At 43.9% G+C, this 22,991-nt stretch overlaps 1 protein-coding gene across 1 annotated transcript in view; it reads right to left on the bottom strand.

The window, feature by feature from the left end:
* Positions 1-22,991, bottom strand: part of PRIM2 (DNA primase subunit 2) — a 121,178-nt gene that overhangs the window by 18,910 nt on the left and 79,277 nt on the right. The window contains exons 11-12 of the mRNA XM_083350368.1: positions 12,044-12,170; positions 10,135-10,217 (exon numbers count right to left, since the gene is read on the bottom strand). Of these exons, the coding sequence (XP_083206494.1) occupies positions 10,135-10,217; positions 12,044-12,170 (210 nt within the window). The remainder of the gene's footprint in view (positions 1-10,134; positions 10,218-12,043; positions 12,171-22,991) is intronic.

Genomic DNA, 22,991 nt, shown 5'->3' with positions numbered 1-22,991 from the left:
CTTTCTGGATCACACTTTTATTCAATCACTTTGTGCAGCCACTGTCATATAAAACTGTTGCATCTCTGAGGGCAAACATAGTTTCTGCCTGATAGGTAAGTTAAAAACTTTGCAGACCAATTTTACTTTAATCTCCATATTGCCTTGGCTTCTGAAAGAAATATAATCAGCAGCTGAAGCCAAGAACTCTATATCTTTAACAGCAATATAAAACAGGTTTTGTCAAATAAAAGGTAAGAAAAAAAAGGTAATCCTTGTTTAGTGACCACAATTGGAACAGGCAGCTCATTTGAGGCAACAGTGCTTATGATTTTACTTTAGTTTTCCTCTCCCCCCCCCCCTTGCTTTGGAATACTTATCCTGGCACTGGGATAATTAGTAAGTGAAATAATGTTTGTATTTTTATTGCATTTGGAGAGGAAAGGATTACAAAAGAATAAGCAAGTATACAAAGGGGAATCAAAAGTTACATGCTGGAGCCAGCAGCCCTGAGTGTGCTGGTGTGTTCCCCAATGTGTGCCTGCTTACTCTCTTGTAATCCCTTTCTCTCCAATCTACAAGAGGAAAAAAAAGAAAAAAAATAGGCGTAGGACAATGTATACTGACACTGTCTGCAAGTATGGATACATTCATGTGGCATTTCGTAAGAACACAAATGTATTGATTTTGACCCGAAAAATATTCCACTTGCAAAAGCCCACTACTATCTGTTTCTGAAAATGCTCTGACCTGAAGGACTGCTTTGATCAGGCAATGGGTGTGAATGAATGAATGAATGAATGAATGAATGAATGAATGAATGAATGAATCTTTATTGTCAAAGTACAACTATGTATACATTGGGATTAGCTGAGCCTCCCTTTGTGCTCCCACCCCCCAACACACAGTGACAACAAACCCTCCATCTTACTACACCATGTGAACCAACTACACCACACACCGGCCTCCCAAGTCAATTCTGCATAAAATTCACACAAGTTATTTCTCATTCAAAAGCCTGACAGCCCACGGATAAAAGGTGTTTTTCAGCCTGTTGGTGTGGCTGGCTATACTCCTTGATCTCCTACCCGATGGTAGGAGAGTTAAGAGACACCATCCAGGGTGTGAGTCATCCCTGAGAATTTTCCTCACTCTTCCAAGGCAACGAGCCCTGGCGATGTCATCCAGTGGTGTCAGGGGACAGCCCACAATGTCTTGTGCTGTACTCACCACCCTCTGTAATACTTTCCTATCCGTGGCTGTCAGACCAGCATACCAGACCACAATACCATACGAGAGGACGCTCTCTATAGTAGACCTGTAAAAGAGGGTCATTAGCCTGTTCTTCCGCAAGACCCTGAGAAAGTGAAGCCTCTGTTGGGCCTTTCTAGCCACCTGGGTTGTATTAACTTTCCAGTTCAGATCTTCACAGAGGTAGACTCCCAAAAATTTAAAGGAGGAAACTCTCTCCACACAGCCCTCCCCAATGTAAACTGGGGCAGGTTCCTCCTTTTTCCTCCGGAAGTCTAGCACCATTTCTTTCGTCTTGCCGATGTTCAGGTGAAGGTGGTGTATAAGGCAGGAAAGCTTGTTACAGTCTTCTCTGGAGCTTATCAATGAAATCAGATGATGGGCTATTCTGCTACATATAAGCTTAGCATGGTTAACTTCCTTTAGCTTTACAATCCTTGATCTCTTCATTTACTCAAAGTCAGCATGAAGCATTTTTCAAATAAAATAGTTACTTTTATTCCTAAAGTCTCAATCTTTCAATAAAGGCTTGCTGTATTTTATCTACTTCCAACATTCATTTTTATTTGAAAGGTGACTTTAAATGTGATTGAAGTGCAGCAACTGTAACATATTTAGAAACATTTTTGTAGTTCCAGGTCAGTTTCTCACTACCCCAGTGTAACTCAGCTTGTTCTTTAAGGGTTTTACAAAGACATTCATTTCTTTGCCTAGCCAAATCTGCCATCTGCTTTCTCTAAGGATTTAATTTTTAACATCCAACAGTGAAAATTATAGGAATACCTCTATTTATATCACTGAGGGATTTCACTTTATTTTTAAAAATCCTAATTTTTAATTTGGAAAGAAACCAAACAAAAACAATGCACTTCTATCTTCACAGACTCAAGGTAATTAGAAGAAATGGCATAAAAGTTTAGAACTTCTCTTGCCCCTTATCATAAGAAACTATATTATTCTATATACTATAGAAAAGAAGCAACATTTGTTCAACTATTAATAAAAAAATAACCATCTAGTTAGTACATTCTCTCAATCTTCTTCACCATGTAAGAGCTGCAATTGGTGTCATCAAAATAAGACGACAGAAATTAATTTTGTAAATGGAATTATTTAACACCATCCAGGTGGTCCTTAACTTATAGGCATTTGTTCAATGACTTTTCAATTATGGTAGTGCTGAAAAAATGGACATACAACCCATGCTAAAAGTTCCAGCCCCCACAGCACCCCTGCAGTCATGTGGTCACAATTCAATGTCCAGTTCACTGCTAAAAGTTGTGGGGAGTCACAGTCACATGACTATCATTTGCAACCTTCCCTGCTGGCTTCCCCAAGTCAATGGGAAAGCTGGCAGGGAAGGCTGCAAGTGGTTAAAACAAATCACTCCCACTTTTTCTCCCACCGACAGTACCTCGCCTTCATGTAACCTATGACACGTGTGGCCAGCAATGGCCTTCCAAGGCTCTCCTTCAGTCTCCTACAATTCATGTATGGCCAGCATTGACCCTCCCCAGCTTCCAAGTGATGCACGGCTCACATCAGTCCTCCCAAACCCTTCCTCAGCCTCTCCCACCCCTACACCACCGTGTGCTCCTTATCTGGGTTCCCAGCGCTTTCCCCGTAACAGTCTGCACATCTTGTGGTTACAACAATAACTGGACCTACCAAGAATCACTAAACAATGCAGTCATGTGCCATCATGCTTTACAACCACATTGCTTAGTGATGGCAACCCGGGTCCTAATTGGTGTTATTCCCCCAGGACTAGCTGCATTTATGAAATCATGTTTATTTAGACAGTCTTCAACTTTAGTAGTATTTGTTTTGTAAGAAACAATACATTACATAAAGCTGTGCAGATTTACACAGAATTGTTGCACAGGCCCATGGCCTAGGCTGATTTCTGGGCACAGTTTGAACCTGATGGTCCTGATGAAGTGCACATTGTCCTAGGACTTACGAGTTCAGCTGCGTATATTCTAGATCTTTGACTCTCCTGGTTGGTTAAGAATTATTGATGCTTCACATTAATTGAGTCCATTTGCCTATTAATGCCTATTTGCAGGAGGTGTCACGTCACCTCCTCTAAAAATGGTGACTATCTGCTTTCTCCTCAAGGAACAATCAATGGACCCAACAGAAATGGACAGTTTTTAGGGAAGACAATTGTTGAGAAGGTGGTTGGTTTGTAGCTCCAGAGGGCCCTGGAAATGATTTGAACCTCTTTAAGTTAGGAGTTAGACCTGATTACAGCACTGAGACAGCAATAATCACACTTGTCAATTAAAGATGTCGAGACTCTAGAAAGAGTACAGAGAAGGGCAACAAAGATGATTGGGGGACTGGAGGCTAGAACATATAGGGAACGGTTGCTGGAACTGGGTATGTGTAGTTTAATGAAGAGAAGGGTGAGGGGTGACATGATAGCAGTGTTCCAATATATCAGGGGCTGCCACAAAGAAGAGGGAGTCAAGCTATTCTCCAAAGCACCTGAAAGCAGGACAAGAAGCAATGGATGGAAACTAGTCAAGGAGAGAAGCAACCTAGAACTAAGGAGAAACTTCCTGACAGTTAGAACAACTAACCAGTGGAACAACCTGCCTCCAGAAGTGGTGAATGCTCCAACACTGGAAGTTTTTAAGAAGAGACTGGCCAGCCATTTGTCTGAAATGGTATAGGGTTTCCTGCCTGAGCAGGGGGTTGGACTAGATGACCTCCAAGGTCCCTTCCAACTACTTCTTCTTCTTCTTCTTCTTCTTCTTCTTCTTCTTCTTCTTCTTCTTCTTCTTCTTCTTATTATTATTATTATTATTATTATTATTATTATTATTATTATTATTATTATTATTATTACTGTGGTAGGGTTTGGGATGGGGTAGTATGTCCATCGTAGCCTTCGTTGCTCTCTTAGCAAACTTTGATATCTTCAATCATGGTATCCTTCTGGGCTGGCTCAGGGGTTTGAGAGTGGGAAGCATCATATTACAGGACCACTTCCAGGCTGTGGAATTCTGGGAGTTGAAGTCCACAAGACATAAAAGGGCCAAGTTTGAAGACCCCTGCATTCGGGGGGAAAGACTGAACTCAAGGCCCCCTGCTTTGCAGACTTCCCAAGGATTTTATTTATGGAAGTTCACTGAGCACTTCTACTCAGCATTTCTAACCCATACTCTTTCATAGGATCTTGAAGTCTGATTGTAAGGAAAAGCTGACAGGTATTATAGATGCTAGGGGGAAGGCAGAAGACAGATGTAATGCAAGACAAATTACATTTTCTCATTCATCCCACAATAAAGAATGTGAAAATATGTCTTGCCTCATATAACAGGTGAATTTAAAGGAATGAAAAACTGGCTACTTTTACTTCAAACATATGTTGATAGTAGGGCATTACAAGAAATGTAAAATGTGTCTTGAAACAAAATTTCCCATCAAAAATGGCCCACTAGCTATATTTTGAAAAATCAAAACTGCATGGGAATAGAAGCCAATTTTTCCTTATTCCCACTTTGAAAACCGCAGAAGCATACATACATACAGAACAGAACAGAACAAAATCAGCCCCTAAAAATAGCCTGGAACTTAGAGGGTAGATATGTGAGCTAGAGGCCTCCCCGAGTTTTTTGCTCCCTTTTGCACGCTTACTTTTAAATAAAACTTAAATCTAAAACAATGAGCCATTTTGCTCCCAATTTCAGGAAACTAAACTAGATTTGGGTGCTGGGATGACACTGACTTCACTGACTAAAAGTTTATCATAATGGATAGGGAATTAAATGGAATTCTTGGTTTAATTTTAGATGTAGGTTTTCATCTATAGTGAGACATCAGTCTTCAGTTCACTTAGCCCTGAAGGCTGGTTTAGTTCTAGCAAATGTACCTTGAAAAACATATTTTCTTCTTTATATGAATTTTTTTTTGCCTTTGCTTCACATATATAATATTTATCATATAGCCACCCAGAATTGGTTATAAGATGGGCAGCTATATAAAGGTGATATAGATAGATAGATAGATAGATAGATAGATAGATAGATAGATAGATAGATAGATAGACAGACAGACAGACAGACAGATAGATAGATAGATATAGACAGACAGACATATATGGATGGAATTGCAACATCTGATCATGCCCCAATTTAGTTTCTGTGCAACTGGGGGATTCTTTTAAGGTGAAAGAAACATAACATTTGGATGTTTTCTGATAAAAAGGAAATTTTCTGGGTCCACAGCTTTTTGATTTCCATTTAGTTGCTCTTAATATTTTTAAAAGATACTTTAAAATACGTATATACTTGAGTATAAGCCGACTCGAGTATAAGCCGAGACCCCCAATTTCACCCCCAAAAACTGGAAAAAGTTGTTGACTCGAGTATAAGCCGATCCGCCGTTCTGCAAGCCTCTGCCGCCAGCAGAGGCTCGATCCGCCATTTTGCAAGCCTGAATACACAGGAATACCCTGTGTGGCCGCGGCTCTCGGGGAAGCCCTGGCTGTCAGCTTCCTCGCTCCACGCTGCCATTCGGGGCCCGCGCGTTCCCCGGGCAAATCGCGGCGCCCAGCAGGCGAGGAAACACGCCCGCTCCAGTCGCCCCCCCTTCCCTCAGGAGACGCGAAGCAAGTGACCGCCCGGAGCTTACCGAGGACTTGCTTCGGTGCTTCCAGGATCGCGCGCACCTCTCCCAAGCCGCCGCCGTCCGGAGACCTGCCGAAGTTTGGGGAGGTTTGGGGAGGTGCGCGCGCACCTCCCCAAACCTCCCCAAACGTCGCCGGGTCTCCGTTCCTCCGCGCCCTGCCTGCCTGCTTCTTTCCACAGCGGAAAGAAGCAGGCAGGCAGGGCGCGGAGGAACGGACACCTGCCGACGTTTGGGGAGGTTTGGGCGCCTCCCCAAACCTCCCCAAACGTCGCGGGGTCTCCGTTCCTCTGCGCCCTGCCTGCCTGCTTCTTTCCGCTGTGGAAAGAAGCAGGCAGGCAGGGCGCAGAGGAACGGAGACCCGGCGACGTTTGGGGAGGTTTGGGCGCCTCCCCAAACGTCGCCGGGTCTCCGTTCCTCTGCGCCCTGCCTGCCTGCTTCTTTCCGCTGCGGAAAGAAGCAGGCAGGCAGGGCGCAGAGGAACGGAGACCCGGCGACGTTTGGGAAGGCGCCCAAACCTCCCCAAACGTTGGCAGGTCTGCGCGGAGGAACGGAGACCTGGGGAGGTTTGGGGAGGTGCCCAAACCTCCCCAAACGTCGGCAGGAGGAACGGAGACCTGCCGACGTTTGGGGAGGTTTGGGGAGGCGCCCAAACCTCCCCAAACGTCGGCAGGTCTGCGCGGAGGAACGGAGACCTGGGGAGGTTTGGGGAGGCGCCCAAACCTCCCCAAACGTCGGCAGGAGGAACGGAGACCTGCCGACGTTTGGGGAGGTTTGGGGAGGCGCCCAAACCTCCCCAAATGTCGGCAGGTCTGCGCGGAGGAACGGAGACCTGGGGAGGTTTGGGGAGGCGCCCAAACCTCCCCAAACGTCGGCAGGAGGAACGGAGACCTGCCGACGTTTGGGGAGGTTTGGGGAGGCGCCCAAACCTCCCCAAACGTCGGCAGGTCTGCGCGGAGGAACGGAGACCTGGGGAGGTTTGGGGAGGCGCCCAAACCTCCCCAAATATCGGCAGGAGGAACAGAGACCTGCCGATATTTGGGGAGGTTTGGGGAGGCGCCCAAACCTCCCCAAACGTCGGCAGGTCTGCGCGGAGGAACGGAGACCTGGGGAGGTTTGGGGAGGCGCCCAAACCTCCCCAAACGTCGGCAGGAGGAACGGAGACCTGCCGACGTTTGGGGAGGCGCCCAAACCTCCCCAAACGTCGGCAGGTCTCCGTTCCTCCGCGCCCTGCCTGCCTGCTTCTTTCCGCTGCGGAAAGAAGCAGGCAGGCAGGGCGCGGAGGAACGGAGACCTGCCGACGTTTGGGGAGGTTTGGGGAGGTGCGCGCGCACCTCCCCAAACCTCCCCAAACTTCGGCAGGTCTCGGACGGCGGTGGCTTGGGAGAGGTGCGCGCGATCCCGGAAGCACCAAAGCCTCGGCCGCGCACAAGTCCTCGGTAAGTTTTTTTGTTGACTGGAGTATAAGCCGAAGTGGAATTTTTCAGCCCAAAAAGTGGGCTGAAAAATTCGGTTTATACTCAAGTATATACGGTACTTTTTTTAAAAAATAAGATGAACAATACATGAGATAAGCTACACTGATTGCCAGTTTGCTTCCGGGTCAAATTGAAGATGTTGGTTCTTACCTTTAAAGCCCTTCATGGCATGGGTTCACGTTATCTGAGGAACCATCTCTCCTCAATGGGATTGATCCATCCCACCTGCACTGGCAGAAGGGGCATACTCCAGACCAACCATTCAAGAAATTTTGGCTGGCAAGCTCCAGAAGAGACTTTTCTGCTGTGGCTCATACCCTCTAGTGAGATCCACACTCACCCTCTTAGCCTTCTGAAAGGCCTGAAGACCTGGCTCTTCCAACTGGCCTGGGGTCCCAAAGGGGATAAGTCACTCTGGAGATGGTTAATTGACGAAAATTAGACCCCAGTTCCTTCCTTCTTCTTCCCCATCTTTGTCAATTTTAAACCAAATTTAATGTTATTATTTATTGTGTTAATGTTTTATATTGGTCCTTTATTGAATGTAAGCCACCTAAAGTGGCCTCCAGGTGAGATGGGTGGCATATGTTATATAAGGTAAAGATGTCTCAATGATTATCCTAAATGAAAGGTTTTCTGACTAGATTTTGTGCCAGCACCAGACTGTGATAAAATTGAACTCTGAAAAAACACACTATAGTTATTCAAAATGTAATTTCTTTCAAATTCAGAATCAGAAACCGTTTTTTTTAAATGTCTATGGAGATTCTCAGTCATCCAGGTCATCGTTATCCCAAAAATGCTTTCTTTTTCACGAAACAACTGGACTTTCTTTTTTCTTTGAAGACGTTTCACTTCTCATCTAAGAAGCTTCTTTAGCTCTGAATGGATGGTGGGGAATGAAAAGATTTATACTCCTTCCAGACAGCTGTTCATTTGCATTCTTTTAGTAAGTCATTAATGCTACATGGAGGCTTATCTGTATCTTCTAGGTCACCTGAGCGGTGCAAATGTGTGTGGAGCCTTCTTGGAACTGTTGAAAGGACTGCATTGTAGACTGGAGATAGATGATGTCGTATCCCTCCCCCTCTGTTGAGAGAGGGCTGTTCAGTTTTGACATAGATGGCCTCTTTGATCCCTCTTTCAAACCAGTGGTCCTCTCTGCCCAAAATGTGAACCTTACACCACAGAGTCAGAAAGAAGAAAAAGAAAAAGAAATAAAACACATTAAGGAAGCCCTCAGAACATATGGCTATCCCAAGTGGGCCTTCATCAAATCTCAAAAAAGACCTAGCAGGAATTCCTCCATAACAGACCAAGAAGAAAAAATCAATGAAGCAACGGAGCCATTCCATACGTTGCAGGAATATTGGAAAAGCTCAGGAGAAACTTCAGCCAATACAACATACGTGCACACTTCAAACCCAAGAATGTATTAAGGCAGAAGCTTGCCCACCCCAAAGATAAAATACCCAGACACAAACTGAGCAAAATGGTATATGCACTACAATGCAGTGAGCCATGTGCAGATCTGTACATTGGGGAAATGAAACAACTTCATAAATATATGGCACAACATAGGAGACAAACTCATCAGGACCAGATTCAGCTGTCCATCTGCATTTAAAAGACAAGGGCCATTCTTTTGAAGACAGCAAAGTTCATATTTTGGACAGAGGGGACTGCTGGTTTGAACAAAATTGAGCAGCCCTCTCTCAACAGAGAAGGAAGGAGATGACATCACCTATCTCCAGTCTACAATACAGTCCAATACAGTTCCAAGAAGGCTCCACACCCATTTGCACCACTCAGGTGACATGGAGGACACAGATAAGCCTCCAGGTAGCATTAACAACTTACTAAAAGAATGCAATAAGGGACGCGGTGGCTCAGTGGGTTAGGACGCTGAGCTTGTCAATCAGGTCGGCAGTTTGGCGGGTCGAATCCCGAGTGTCGCGTAACAGAGTGAGTGCCTGTTACTCATCCCAGCTTCTGCCAACCTAACAGTTCGAAAGCACGTAAAAATGCAAGTAGAAAAATAAGGACCACTCCGGTGGGAAGGTAACAGCGTTCCGTGCGCCTTTGGCGTCTAGTCATGCCGGCCACATGACCACGGAGATGTCCTCGGACAAACGCTGGCTCTTCGGCTTGAAACAGAGATGAGCACCAGCCCCTAGAGTCGGAAATGACTAGCACGCATGTGCGGGGGAACCTTTACCTTTAAAAAAATGCAAATGATCAGCTTGTCTGCAAGGAGTATACATCTTTCCATTCCCCACCATCCAGTCAGAGTTGAAGAACCTTCTTGGATGAGATGCGAAACGTCTTCAAAGAAAAACAAGAAAGTCCAGTTGCCTCATGGGAAAAAAAAAGCATCTTTGGGACTTAAAAAAAAAGAATTTATTTTAAAAATATAGCAACAAGCATGTATGTCTGTATATACACACCTACCCATGTACAAAGCTTAAACTATATCCCACCTTTCCATTTAAATGGGAACGTTAAAAGCATCACCAATATTCCTTGATGGTTACTTCTGTGGTTCTTGTCTGCAATATTACAGGTTTTAACAGGAAAGGAAGTATTTGAAGACCATAAGAGAGCCCCCTAGCGGTGTTTTCAAAAGCATGCACATACTGTATCTACTCAAGTAGGTGAGAACATCATAACAGGTTGTACACTTATGATTTAAGAGACAGTGGCATTCATTGTCCAAAATTGTGAAATAAAACTGAAAAGTTATTTCTGATGGCTTGTTACCAAAATATCAGAAGAATAGATTCTTTACCTGACTGATTCCAGAAGGAGGTATTTTATATGACTGAAGCTTCTGCTTCAGCAGCTCTGGGTCACTGTGGCGAAACGGGCATCCTAACAAAAAGAAAAAGGGTAGAGACATACCGAGAAAATTATTCATAAACTGGCATAGCAAAACGCCTGAGAATCTAGCAAACAGTGCTTATTTATTATCTACCAAATACAGAAAAATAACTACTCCCGTGTGCAAACCTTCCAACAAGATCTGCTCAGCATGAGTATTTGTGGTTCTTGGCCTATATAATCTGACACAATTCTCAACCAACATGCTGGCATTGATATGTGAAAGAAGTTCTGGCCAAACTGGAATGTTTCAGGTTAGGTAAGGCTATTCTGAGAGTTCAAAATACATAATTCAGTAGGTTCAGGCTGCAACAGGCATGAAAGATTGTACACATAAAACAGTAATTGTACCACCAGAAGAAACTGCAGCAGCTTACAAAATAGGTGGAAAGAAACACCTGTTAACATAGAGGACTAGCTAATAGTAATTAAACTTGGTGTTTCATTTCATTCATTTCACTGGAATTGATATGAAATTCTAGTATCACAGCTTAAATGCTAAATGTATTATTAGATTACTGCTAGTGAAAACTGTAGGCATCATTGGTTATGCACAACTTTCAAATATAGATGAAACTACCTTATCATACATTTGTATGTGTCTGAATGTACATATCCCAGCTATATTATTTTTACAAATAACTGAAGATGGTAAATCTATCCAAGGGGAATACATTTACCACCTTCATATTCCGTCCCTTATTTTCCCCACAACAACCACCCTGTGAGGTGGGTCGGTCTGAGAGAGAGAATGACAGGCCTAAGGTCACCCAGCTGGCTTTCATGGCTAAGGTGAGACTAGAATTCAAAGCCTCTCAGTTTCAAGTCTGGTGCCTTAATTGCTAGACTAAAGTGGCTCTCCTTTAATACTTTAAAACTTTAATGCTATTGATTTATGATGATTGCCTGGAAAGTCCCTACAGTTTTCTTGGCAAGATTTTTCAGAAGTGGTTTACCATTGCTTGCTTCCTAGGGCTGACAAAGAATGACTGGCTGAAGTTCATCCAGCTGGCTCCATATCAAATGTGGGACTAGAATTCAGGGTTTCCTTAAGCACAAACTGGCTGGCTGTCTAATCCTATAACTATATATCCTAAACAGTATTAGTGATATTCTAATTCTGCATTCAAGCCTGCATGACTCTGAGGAACAGAGATAAAAATGAGGATGAGACTAGATTATTATTTACCCATTTTATAAAAGAAAAAAATAGATTTATCAATATATCTTCCTCTTAATGCAATCATCTAGGCACTTTTCTATAGGAGATCTATACTCTACTGGACCTAGATGACTGAGAAATAATGGATGAAATAAACAATTCACTGTAATTGGCAAGTAACTTCCTTCTCTTAAAGGAAAAACTAAACATTTGGAAGAAAACCTGATTTTATGTAATTTGTGGAAATGTATTACAGTACTCCCCGTTTCACTCTAGAGACAATGAATCATTAGATTTACAACATCCCGTAGATTCTGGAGAGTGTCTGGTTTCTGGGGGGGGGGGGGAAATCAAATGATTTATAGCTCTTTGACAGTTTGCTGGCAAAAAAAAAGCGCTGAGGCACTTGTTGCTTTGAAACATTGTGGGGATGAAAACAAGCAAAAGAAGAAACGCAGCAAGGCTCAGCGGAGCACAGACTGAATGAACCTCTTTTGTCTGACCTGGTTCGATAATAAGACAAATTGTAAGAAGAGGAGCAGCACACTTGACGTGACAGCAAAGGCTGCCTTAAGCCGCAAATCCAACCTCTGCCACTAATTCAGCCAACCAATCCTTTGGCTTCTAAAGCTGCCTGTCAGGAAGAAGCACTCACCGTGATAATCCCCTTGGCCTGGGAGATTGGACAGGATAATTTTCATGCAACTATATGGAGTATAATCCGTTCTCTTGCCTTCTTTTCCATAGTTATGCCGGATGCTGTAAGCATATCCTTTGTCAAACTGAAGAGTGAAAACAAACAGTAAAAAAAGCAGATGGTTTACAACCGAGTGTGCACAGCGTATGCAATTTTAGTTACCATGAAGGATGAAATATTGATGCTTCGAGTAGTCATAACTGTTAAAAAGTTTTACAAGTGGAAAAATTCAAAAGTACAACAAAATTGAATCTATGTTATCAAGCATTTGGCAGAAAGGGAATTTCACCCGGATATTTCTGTAGGACTTTGCGTACAAAAAAATAGAAATACAGGGGTTTCCCCCCCCCTCAATATCTTCTTTAAATGGAGTTATTAAAAAGAATCAAAGGAAACAGGAGGAAACCAATTTAGTTGAAAACAATCTTTCAAGCTCTAAAAAAAGAAGCCCTTGTTAGGGATAACAGATGGCACATTTTTTTCAGTTAGCTCATTTTGTAACTTGGTAATTAAGATACATAGTTTCTACATAATATAAAAAGCTTGTATTTATTACAAACTATATTCTAGTAGATATTTGCTGTTATAATTATGTTTATGGCTTCCCATTCCAAAAGATTCTGAGTGTTTTACAACAACAAAACATCCAACTAAAAAGTTGAAAACAGGACAACAAAACACAATCAGAGTTAAAAGCAACTGAAGAAATAAAAAACATGACTGAGATTTTGCAATCACACTACCCTCCCCCGTACCTCGGAAGACAGCCATCTTGTAAGAAACTTCTGGAAGCCCAGAAGAGAATATGTTATCTTTATGGGATTACTATATTATATATTTGTATTTATAATATATTTATATTTATGTTATATATTTATCTTTATGTATGTATTATATATTATCTTATATTATCTTATCCCTGCCTTCGGACTGTTCTTTATTGCCATTCACATATCGGCCCCAAAGGATTCAGAGTTCCCTGGGTATTGGCCACAGTGAGAGGGTGGCCTGAACTTACATCTGCTGCCCCTAGAGGTGAGAGCTCTAGGGGTCATGCTGTACCCAGGACGGATGTTTCGGACTATTCCCCCCTGGTATAGGCTTTCCAACTGTCGTGAGAGGGCGGTGGTTGGCCTGTCTTGGGGTGACACCCAGCTGAGTGGCAGTGGCTGGGTGGAGGCTCGGGACATCTACTTGCTCTCTGTTTGGTTCCTCCTTAAATCAATTGATTATGGACTGCCTATATCTGGACTGCTTTATGCCTTGTTTGAGGTACTCCTCTACGGACTTGCTCGCCCTCAGGGGTGCTCCCCCCTCCTGGAGGCGGCCCGCCTTTCCAGCCGAGTATAATCTCGAGGAAGGTCCCATCTATTGGGATCCTGAGAGATGGCCGGGCACGGTTACGGACCTCCGACGTAGACCTAACAGGAGGTCTTTGATTTGTTTTCTGTCAAAATTTTTTTGGGGGTTAGGGAGGAGGGAGGGTTCTTTTCTTGGTTGTTTGGACGAGGGGGGCAGTCCATCTACCGTTGTTCAGGCTAGTGCTGAGGCTGATCGCGATGGGGAGGAGCGGGGGTCGGCTGCTTCTGGGGCTCCAGGGCCAGTCGTGGGATTGCCCATTCCCACGACGATAGGGAATGGCAGCAGGTGTAGGAACAGAGGGCCGTATCGGTCTCAGGGAAGGCCTCTCCGCTGCTTACAAGCGGTGAGGCACTCCGACCCTCTGGTTCCGCCCCGAGGTCCCGGGAGTGAGGATGTGCAGCCTCCTGAGCTCCGGCTGGTGTATTTGAATGCCAGGTCGGTCGTTAATAAGGCTCCTCTCGTTCGAGACTTGGTCGAGGGTGAGCAGGCTGACCTGGCTTGCATCTCGGAGACCTGGTTGGGCCCAGAGGGCGGTGTTCCTCTGGTTGATCTTTGCCCACCAGGTTTCCGGGTGCTGCACCGGCCTCGGGCTCAGGGTAGGGGTGGGGGAGTGGCTGTTGTTGTGAGGGAGACCTTGTGTCCGCGGGAGGCCACCGTTCCCCAGACAGTCGGGTGTGAGTCTCTCTTTTTGAGATGCGGCCCTGGTGCGCAGTTGGGCTTGCTGCTGGTGTACCTTTCGCCTAGTCACGCAGCAGCAGCCCTGCCTGAGCTGCTTGATGTCCTCTCGGGGCTGGTGGTTGAGTTCCCGAAACTTATAGTTTTGGGGGACTTCAACCTACCATCGCTGGGAGGATCATCTGAGTTAGCTCGGGAGTTCATGGCCTCCATGACGGCCATGGACCTGACGCAAGTAATTACGGGACCGACTCATGAAGGAGGCCACACCCTTGACCTTGTTTTCTTGGCTGGACGGTGGTTAGATGATCTTGGTGGGGGCTCTCCAATTATTATGCCCCTGTCATGGACCGATCATCATCTCCTGCGGCTGGTCTTCCGTTTTGCCACCCCCCGCCGTGGGCGTTTGGAACCACTCAAATGGTACCGCCCCAGACGCTTAATGGATCCCCAAAGGTTCCAGGCGGCGCTGGGGTCCCCACCTGCCTCCCTCACTCACAGCTCGGCCGAGGCCCTAGTGGAGGCCTGGGAAAGGACGGCCACTGAGGCCCTTGACCGAGTTGTACCCTTGCGGCCCCTGACCCGGTGCAGATCCCGTCGGGCTCCATGGTTCTCTGCGGAGCTCCGGGAGATGAAGCGTCGGAGACGGGGCCTAGAGAGCGGTTGGAGGTCCAGCCGATCCGAACCCGACCGATTGCGACTAAGAGCCTATATTAGGTCTTATCTCGCTGCAATTAGGGAGGCGAGGTCTAACCACTTCGCCACCCTTATTGCGTCCGCAGATAATCGCCCGGCCGCCCTGTTTAGGGTGACTCGCTCCCTCCTAAATCAGGAGGTGAGGGAGGATCCCTTGCAGGGACGTGCCGAGGAGTTTAACCAACATCTGTCGGACAAAATCGCTCGGATTCGGACCGGTTTGGACTCTGACTGGGCAGAGTCTGACGATCAGGACACGGATGGTCTTGTCGATACCATCTGGGAGGAGTTTGATTCTGTAACTCCGGAGGAAGTGGACAGGATCATGGGGAGGCTGAGCACCACCACATGTTTACTGGACCCGTGCCCTTCCTGGCTGGTTTATGCAGCCCGGGAGAGGACACGCAGCTGGTTCCAGGCAGTTATATCGGCCTCTTTGAGTGAGGGTATCTTCCCCGCCGTCTTGAAGGAGGCGGTGGTGAGGCCTCTCCTCAAGAAGCCTGTCCTGGACCCGGCTGTATTGAACAACTTTCGTCCTGTCTCCAACCTTCGCTTTCTTGCGAAGGTTGTTGAGAGTGTGGTGGCGCATCAGCTCCCTTTGGTCCTGGATGAAGCGGATTATCTAGACCCGTACCAATCGGGTTTCAGGCCCGGGTACAGCACGGAGACGGCATTGGTCGCGCTGGTGAATGATCTCTGGAGGGCTCGGGACAGGGGGCATTCCTCTGTCCTAGTCCTATTAGACCTCTCGGCGGCTTTCGATACCATCGACCATGGTATCTTGCTGCGGCGTCTCAGGGGATTGGGAGTGGGAGGCACAGTTTTGCAGTGGTTCTCCTCCTATCTCTTGGGACGTTCGCAGTCGGTGTTGGCAGGGGGGCAGAGGTCGACCGCGAGGTCTCTCATTTGTGGAGTTCCTCAGGGGTCGGTCCTCTCGCCTCTCCTGTTCAACATCTACATGAAGCCGCTGGGTGAGATCATTCGTGGCTTTGGAGTTTGGGTATCATCAGTACGCTGATGATACCCAACTTTTCTTTTCGACCCCAAACCACCCCAGTGATGCCCTCAACGTGATGTCCCGTTGCCTGGAGGCGGTTCGGGTCTGGATGGGGAGGAACAGACTCCAGCTCAACCCCGACAAGACTGAGTGGCTTTGCATACCTTCGTCCCGGGTTTATTCGGACATTCCACCTCTAGTTATGGGGGGTGAACTATTACCCCCCGTAGATAGGGCTCGCAACTTGGGGGTCCTCCTGGATTCACGGCTCACTTTGGAAGACCATATAGGAGCCGTGACTAGGGGGGCCTTCGCACAGGTTCGCCTGGTGCGTCAGTTGCGGCCCTATCTTAGCCGGGACGATTTATGCACGGTCACTCATGCGCTCGTGTCCTCTCGTCTGGACTACTGCAACGCTCTCTACATGGGGCTGCCCTTGAGGACTACTCGGAAGCTCCAACTGGTACAGAATGCAGCCGCGAGAGTGGTGTTGGGAGTCTCCCGATACTCCCACGTTACGCCTCTGCTCCGTGAGCTGCATTGGTTGCCAGTTGTCTTCCGGGTGAGATTCAAGGTACTGGTAACGGTATTTAAAGCACTCCATGGCATGGGGCCGGAGTACCTCAGGGAACATCTGCTGCCGGCATCAAGCTCCCTGCGCCCTGTGCGTTCCCACAGAGAGGGCCTCCTCAGGGTGCCACCGATCAGAGAATGTCGATTGGTGGCCCCCAGGGGGAGGTCCTTCTCTGTGGGCGCTCCGGAGCTGTGGAATCAGCTACCGGTTGAGCTCCGGATGGCGCCCGATCTTCGCTCCTTTCGTCGCGATCTTAAGACATTTCTGTTTGTACAAGCCGGCCTAGCCTGAGGGGGAGTGTTGGGGTTATTTTTATTTTTTGTTTTTTAACTTTTCTGGGGGTTTTTAGTGTTGTATTTATATTGTTTTTAACTAGGGCAATTTGTTTAATGTTTTTTTAATGTTTGTATTCACTATTTTATTCTGCCCTGTGAACCGCCCTGAGTCCTCAGGGAGAAGGGCGGTATATAAATGTTATTATTAAATTAAATTATTAAATTATATACATGGGAATACTGTTCCAGAGAGAAGCAGAAAATAAATACCTTGGCCTTCCTGTCTTATCACAAAACAAAGGAGCTCATGACTTTTAAAGACTCACATTTCATTAGGATTTAAACCAGGTGTGTCCTGGACACAGTAATGCAGTCCAGAAGATCGTAAAAATTTATTATGTAATTTATATACATTAACTATATTATATATTTTATATATGCAACCAAAGACAATTCCTCTTCACTCAGTGTGGACCAGGCAAGCCAAAAGGTTGGACACACCTGGTTTAAACCAACAGTATGAAGATTTCAGTCTTACAGTCTATTCTGTTTTAGGGTTCCCCAACAAGCACCTGGTGCAAAAGATATGCACATTTAAATAAATAAATTTAAAACTAAAATTGTACAAAAAGTATGTTTCTGGTTGCCATTCCTCCCCACATCAATATTTCAATCTAGTCAAAATCATTTCCACCATTTTGTCACTATTGGCTGAAAGAAAGTCAAGAAAGTTCTTTATAATGCTACCTATTCAATACCTGGAAAAGAATGTAAAAGCAGGATAGGAGCTCTATTCAACTGCATACACACCAAGGAGGAAAGGGACTCCAACCCAAGTCTCAGCAATGGACTATTTCCAAATGGTTCTTTGCACTTAGACAGATCTCTAAAGTGTCAATGCACAGAGACTAAAAAGAAAAACAATGAGGTGTGGCAAGGGAATAATATTACATCTTGAACGTATCTTCCAACTTAAATATTTTGGAAGCTCCAAACAACTCTGAAAAGTTAAAAAAAAATCTCCATATAGAAGCAAGAGAATTTGGACAACCAGGCTTACTTCAGGCTGAAAGCAGTTAACCTTTACCCTCAATTCTGGAAAACATGATGGTCTTCAGAGGTTCCATGTCTCTTGCAGCACAAGAGAATATTTACTCAGAAACACACACACACACACACACACCTTATTTTCCAAAGTGTGCTTTTAACTACACTTCTGAATACATTGCAGCATAGTAATTTGATTCTTTCTTCATAGAGAGTGAGGAAACCTGAGGTGTAGTGGTGTAGCCACGGCCACACTGGTGAAGACTGTCTCGCATCTTATGAGCCAATGTTAAATAATTCAGAGGTTTTCACCAGATTTTAAAGAACAGACTCCTCCCCCCCCCAACAAAACAAAGAGGTTAACGGACTTTGTCAGAGGAGTTCCGCAAGAGGAAGAGAGGAGAACTACCAGAAAAGTTGTGAGTTCTGAGGGCTTATGTGCTGCGCTGTGAGGGCGAAAAAGACGACTGCTGTTGATTATCCAGTGGAGTAAGGGCAGAGATTCTTGAGTAGCATGCACTTCTGAATTTTGTGTGTGTGTGTGTGTGTGTGTGTGTGTGTGTGTAAATTTTAGATTGCTAACAAAGAATTAAAGAATTCAAACTTATTTGTTTTCATCAGTCAGCCATACCCTTCTGAGATTCAAACCTGGGCTGATTGCACATTAGGTAGTTGTTTTAACCTCTAGGCCACAAGCTCTATCTCACTTTGTTAGCTGAGAAGCAAGGGAGATATGTGTTAAATGCTTGTTAACTATTTAGATTACCTTTCTAGGCCCCAAACATGGGACAAATCTTTATTTCCTGTTTCGGCCTAACCGAAGGCCATCGACAGGCAGTAGTCACAACAGTGACAGCTCATACTTGTGTAAATTTTAGATTGCTAACAAAGAATTAAAGGGAGACTGATATGCATTTCAAACTTATTTGTTTTCATCAGTCAGCCAAAGTGAGATAGAGCTTGTGGCCTAGAGGTTAAAACAACTGCCTAATGTGCAATCAGCCCAGGTTCGAATTTCAGAAGGGTATGGCTGACTGATGAAAACAAATAAGTTTGAAATGCATATCAGTCTCCCTTTAATTCTTTTTTAGCAATCTAAAATTTACACAAATATGAGCTGTCACTGTTGTGACTACTGCCTGTCAATGGCCTTCGGTTAGGCCGAAACAGGAAATAAAGATTTGTCCCATGTTTGGGGCCTAGCAAGGTAATCTAAATAGTTAACAAGCATTTAACATACACACACACACACACACACACACACACACACACACACGTATAAAGCAACCGGGTTCTAGAAAGAAGCCAATAAGGAATGCTAACAGAAGTGAAATGCCCTTATGAGTGTCCTGCTTTCCAGTTCAGCACCTCAGCCACAACATCAAACTGGATCTAAGCGCGTACAAATACAGGATTAAATTACTAAATCTACTAGCATTAATTATACTATCACATTATAAAAAAGGATATCCTAATTTGAAAGACCTATGGCATGTAGTAGGATAACACCTTTAAATAACACTTGTAAATTCAAATTAATAGGCAAGAATTTATTAAACAACTTCCAATATTCAGAGTGGCCTGTGGTGACAAGGGCAGCAAAATGTAATTATTTCTCTGCTCTTATCTTATTCTCCCAACTATTTTTCAGCCACCCTATTTAGGATGATTTTCTAGGGAGAGACAAGCACAGGATCATCTGCAGGGTTACTCTGAGAAATATTTTAGCTATTGGCAGATAGTCATTCAGACCTGTTCAGAGTTGGACAGATGTTAGCGCAAACAGAAGGATCAAGGGAAGACTTTTTCTACAAAGGACATAAATAAGCATGTTTCTAAGTGGTGAGAAGCAAAGGTTAAAAGGCAATGGTCTACCAACCCTATAAGAAAAGAATGGGAAAAAAGGAAGAGAGATGAATAAAAGAATGAGAGTAAAGAATTAGAAGGCAAGATAGATTAAAAAGTCTCAGCAATTATTTTGCTACCATCTCTTGTAAAACTGGAGAAAGAGAACTTTGGTATTATTTAATCCAGTTACAGTTGGAACTATTTAATGAAGGAGCCTAGTGCTACTAATAAGACTTGAATCAACACATTTTTACTACAATTACCAAAATCACTAGGTATGAAGAAAGAATATGCTTCAGCAGCTGTTGAATTAGCAAACTAGAAGTGACTGAAAAGTAACAAATATTTACTGAAGAGATTTCAGGTGAATAGATACTACATTTTGAAAGTAACTATTTTGCCTGCTCCAGTAAACTCTAAATACTCCGAAAGTTTGTTTTATGGAGATTGTCACTTATCAGAAGAGTGTTTCCTATAATCCCTCTCCAAATTATAGACTTAAATACAAATCTAATGGACTTAATTAGAAATGGAGATTCCTTCTAGGAACTTTTTCTACTATGAGAATTAAGAGATCTAATGATGTTCAAGTAGCCAAATGATAAGCTGTTATCAATACTTCTGCAAACAAAATTGTAAACTCATTGTCACCTGGTTTTAACTTTCTGAGAATTTGGACATAAAGCCTTTGATTGTGTGGATCATAACAAACTGTGGCAAGTCCTTAAAGAGATGGGCATACCAGACCATCTTATTTGTCTCTTGAAAAACCTATATGCAGGCCAAGAAGCAACAGTGAGAACTGGACACGGAACCACTGATTGGTTCAAAATTGGGAAAGGAGTCCGGCAAGGCTGTATACTGTCACCTTGCCTATTTAACTTATATGCAGAGCACATCATGAGAAAGGCAGGGCTAGATGAATCAAAAGTTGGAATTAAGATTGCCGGAAGAAACATCAACAACCTAAGATATGCAGATGATACCACTCTAATGGCAGAAAGTGAAGAGGAACTAAAGAGCCTCTTGTTGCGAGTGAAGAAGGAGAGTGCAAAACTTGGGTTGAAACTAAACATTAAGAAAACCAAGATCATGGCATCTGGCCCTCTCAATTCCTGGCAAATAGATGGGGAAGAAATGGAGGTAGTGACAGATTTTATTTTCCTGGGCTCAAGATCACTGCAGATGGGGACTGTAGCCAAGAAATTAAAAGACGCTTGCTCCTGGGGAGGAAAGCCATGGCAAATCTAGACAGCACACTAAAAAGCAGAGACATCACCCTGTCAACAAAAGTGCGTATAGTCAAGGCTATGGTCTTCCCAGTTGCAATGTATGGCAGTGAAAGCTGGACCATAAGAAAGGCTGAGCGCCAAAGAATTGAAGCCTTTGAACTATGGTGCTGGAGAAGACTCCTGCGAGTCCCTTGGACTGCAAGGCGATCAAACTGGTCAGTCCTAGAGGAGATCAACCCTGACTGCTCTTTAGAAGGCCAGATCCTGAAGCTAAAACTCAAATACGTTGGCCACCTAATGAGAAGGAAGGACTCACTGGAGAAGAGCCTAATGCTGGGAAAGATTGAGGGCAGTAGAAGAAGGGGATGACAGAGAATGAGGTGGCTGGATGGAGTCACTGAAGCAGTAGGCGTGAGCTTTAATGGACTCCAGAAGATGGTAGAGGACAGGAAGGCCTGGAGGAACATTGTCCATAGGGTCGCGATGGGTCGGACATGACTTCGCAACTAACAACAACAACAACAACAACAATTGGGATCTCATAATTTAAGATTCCTCTAGTGAGTAGAAGAAAAGATAAGGATGTAAGTTATATTTTAGTTTTTTTTAAGACTGTTTGGTAGAACTGGATTTTTGTGTCTGTTAAGGACTAATCAATTCAACATTTAAAATATAACTTCTATCACACTTCCTGGTAATTATTCAAAAGAGATGTGCCTCTGACTTTCACAAGCTGGAAGAATTCTACATGCACATGGCAGAAATTGATTCTGATAGAAAGCCTTTTTTAAAAAAAAATCCATAGGGTGCATTACAAGACACATTTTGATATAGCATTTATTAACAATAGACATTACTGAGTTTCATTATTCAAGTTAAGGAAAACTGATGGGTTTTAAATTTTCATACCAGATTCTTTCTTTAACATATTTAGAGTAAAATTACACCATTATAAGCTTGAAAAACATACATTAATAACATTTCAAAGAGAATATTACTTTAGTCACTGGATAGCAATGAAATTTGGCGCTATAATTTAGAATGCACACATATTTCACTTCAGGAAATTATGAATAACTTTCAACACATACACAAAGAATAAGGAAATTGTTTTTTCATCATTAGACACCATTTACTTGCTACTGAGTTTTCTGATTGAATTTTTTCAGAAGAAGCAATTGATAGAAACCAGACTTATTCTAATTTAGGAAGGGTATTAAAAACTTGTCAAATGTTTAAATACTTCTCAGAGTAAATAGTTAAACAATAATCTGCTGTTAGGGAACATTTTAAAAAAGATGGCAGAGAGTTAAATATAGACTGCAGGAACAAACTACACAGATGGTGTCACTAAGAAGGGTTTGGATTAAATGACAGTGGCTTACATTACCTTCATAAAGGACTCCTGGGAAGAGATGGACTACATCTTATGATGATTAGGAAGTGTCTGGAAGGTGGTACCCAGTCACATCAGAAGAGCATCAAGAGAAGACAAAAGGGCCAAAGCAGCAAAAACTCAGAGGTAAACACGTAACCAAGTATTAAGACCAGGTAATTCAAACATAGAGAACTTAGAAGCCAAGAATTTCTCAGGAAATTACAACAGAGAAGTCTGTAGGTACTGTCACTCAAAGCCTCACACATGCACTAAGTATTGGAAATAAGCAGGGAGAATTAGGGATTCTAAGTCAGGAAGACCAACATAATTTGATAGTCATCCCTGAGATAGTAGGATAATATCTGCGATTGGCACATATCACTGGAAAGCTACAACTAGCTTAAAGAACAGTCCCACTATAGTGGTATGTGGGAATGACCTTGAAAGTCCAGAAGAAGAGTCAAGACATGCAGGTTTTTGTTGCTGTAACCTTATAGTAAAGTTAGGATTATTACTCACAGTTTGCGTTTCTTGTCTAGACTACCTTGAAGGGCAGACACCAGCCTTCCAAGTCTGGAAGGACCTCTCCCCTCCTTTATTTTTATTTTCCAGCAACCTAGAGAAGTGCCTTTCCAAGATGCTTCCCGTATCCGTTTTTCTTCCGTGGGCTGAGATACCTTTTGCATGACTGTTGTCTAAGCTACAATTCTTCCTCCTGTCTCCCACGGTCATCCCCACCTACCATACCATTAAGAGCAATGGAAGACCAAAAATGTTGCACTATATAAAAAAGAAAAATGCGCATTTGCACAGACATTCCAG

The sequence above is a fragment of the Vipera ursinii genome (assembly GCF_947247035.1).
Source record: "Vipera ursinii genome assembly, chromosome: 1".
NCBI lineage: Eukaryota > Metazoa > Chordata > Lepidosauria > Squamata > Viperidae > Vipera > Vipera ursinii.
Note: the sequence above shows the minus strand (reverse complement) of the source record. Positions and strands in the feature narration are given on the sequence as shown.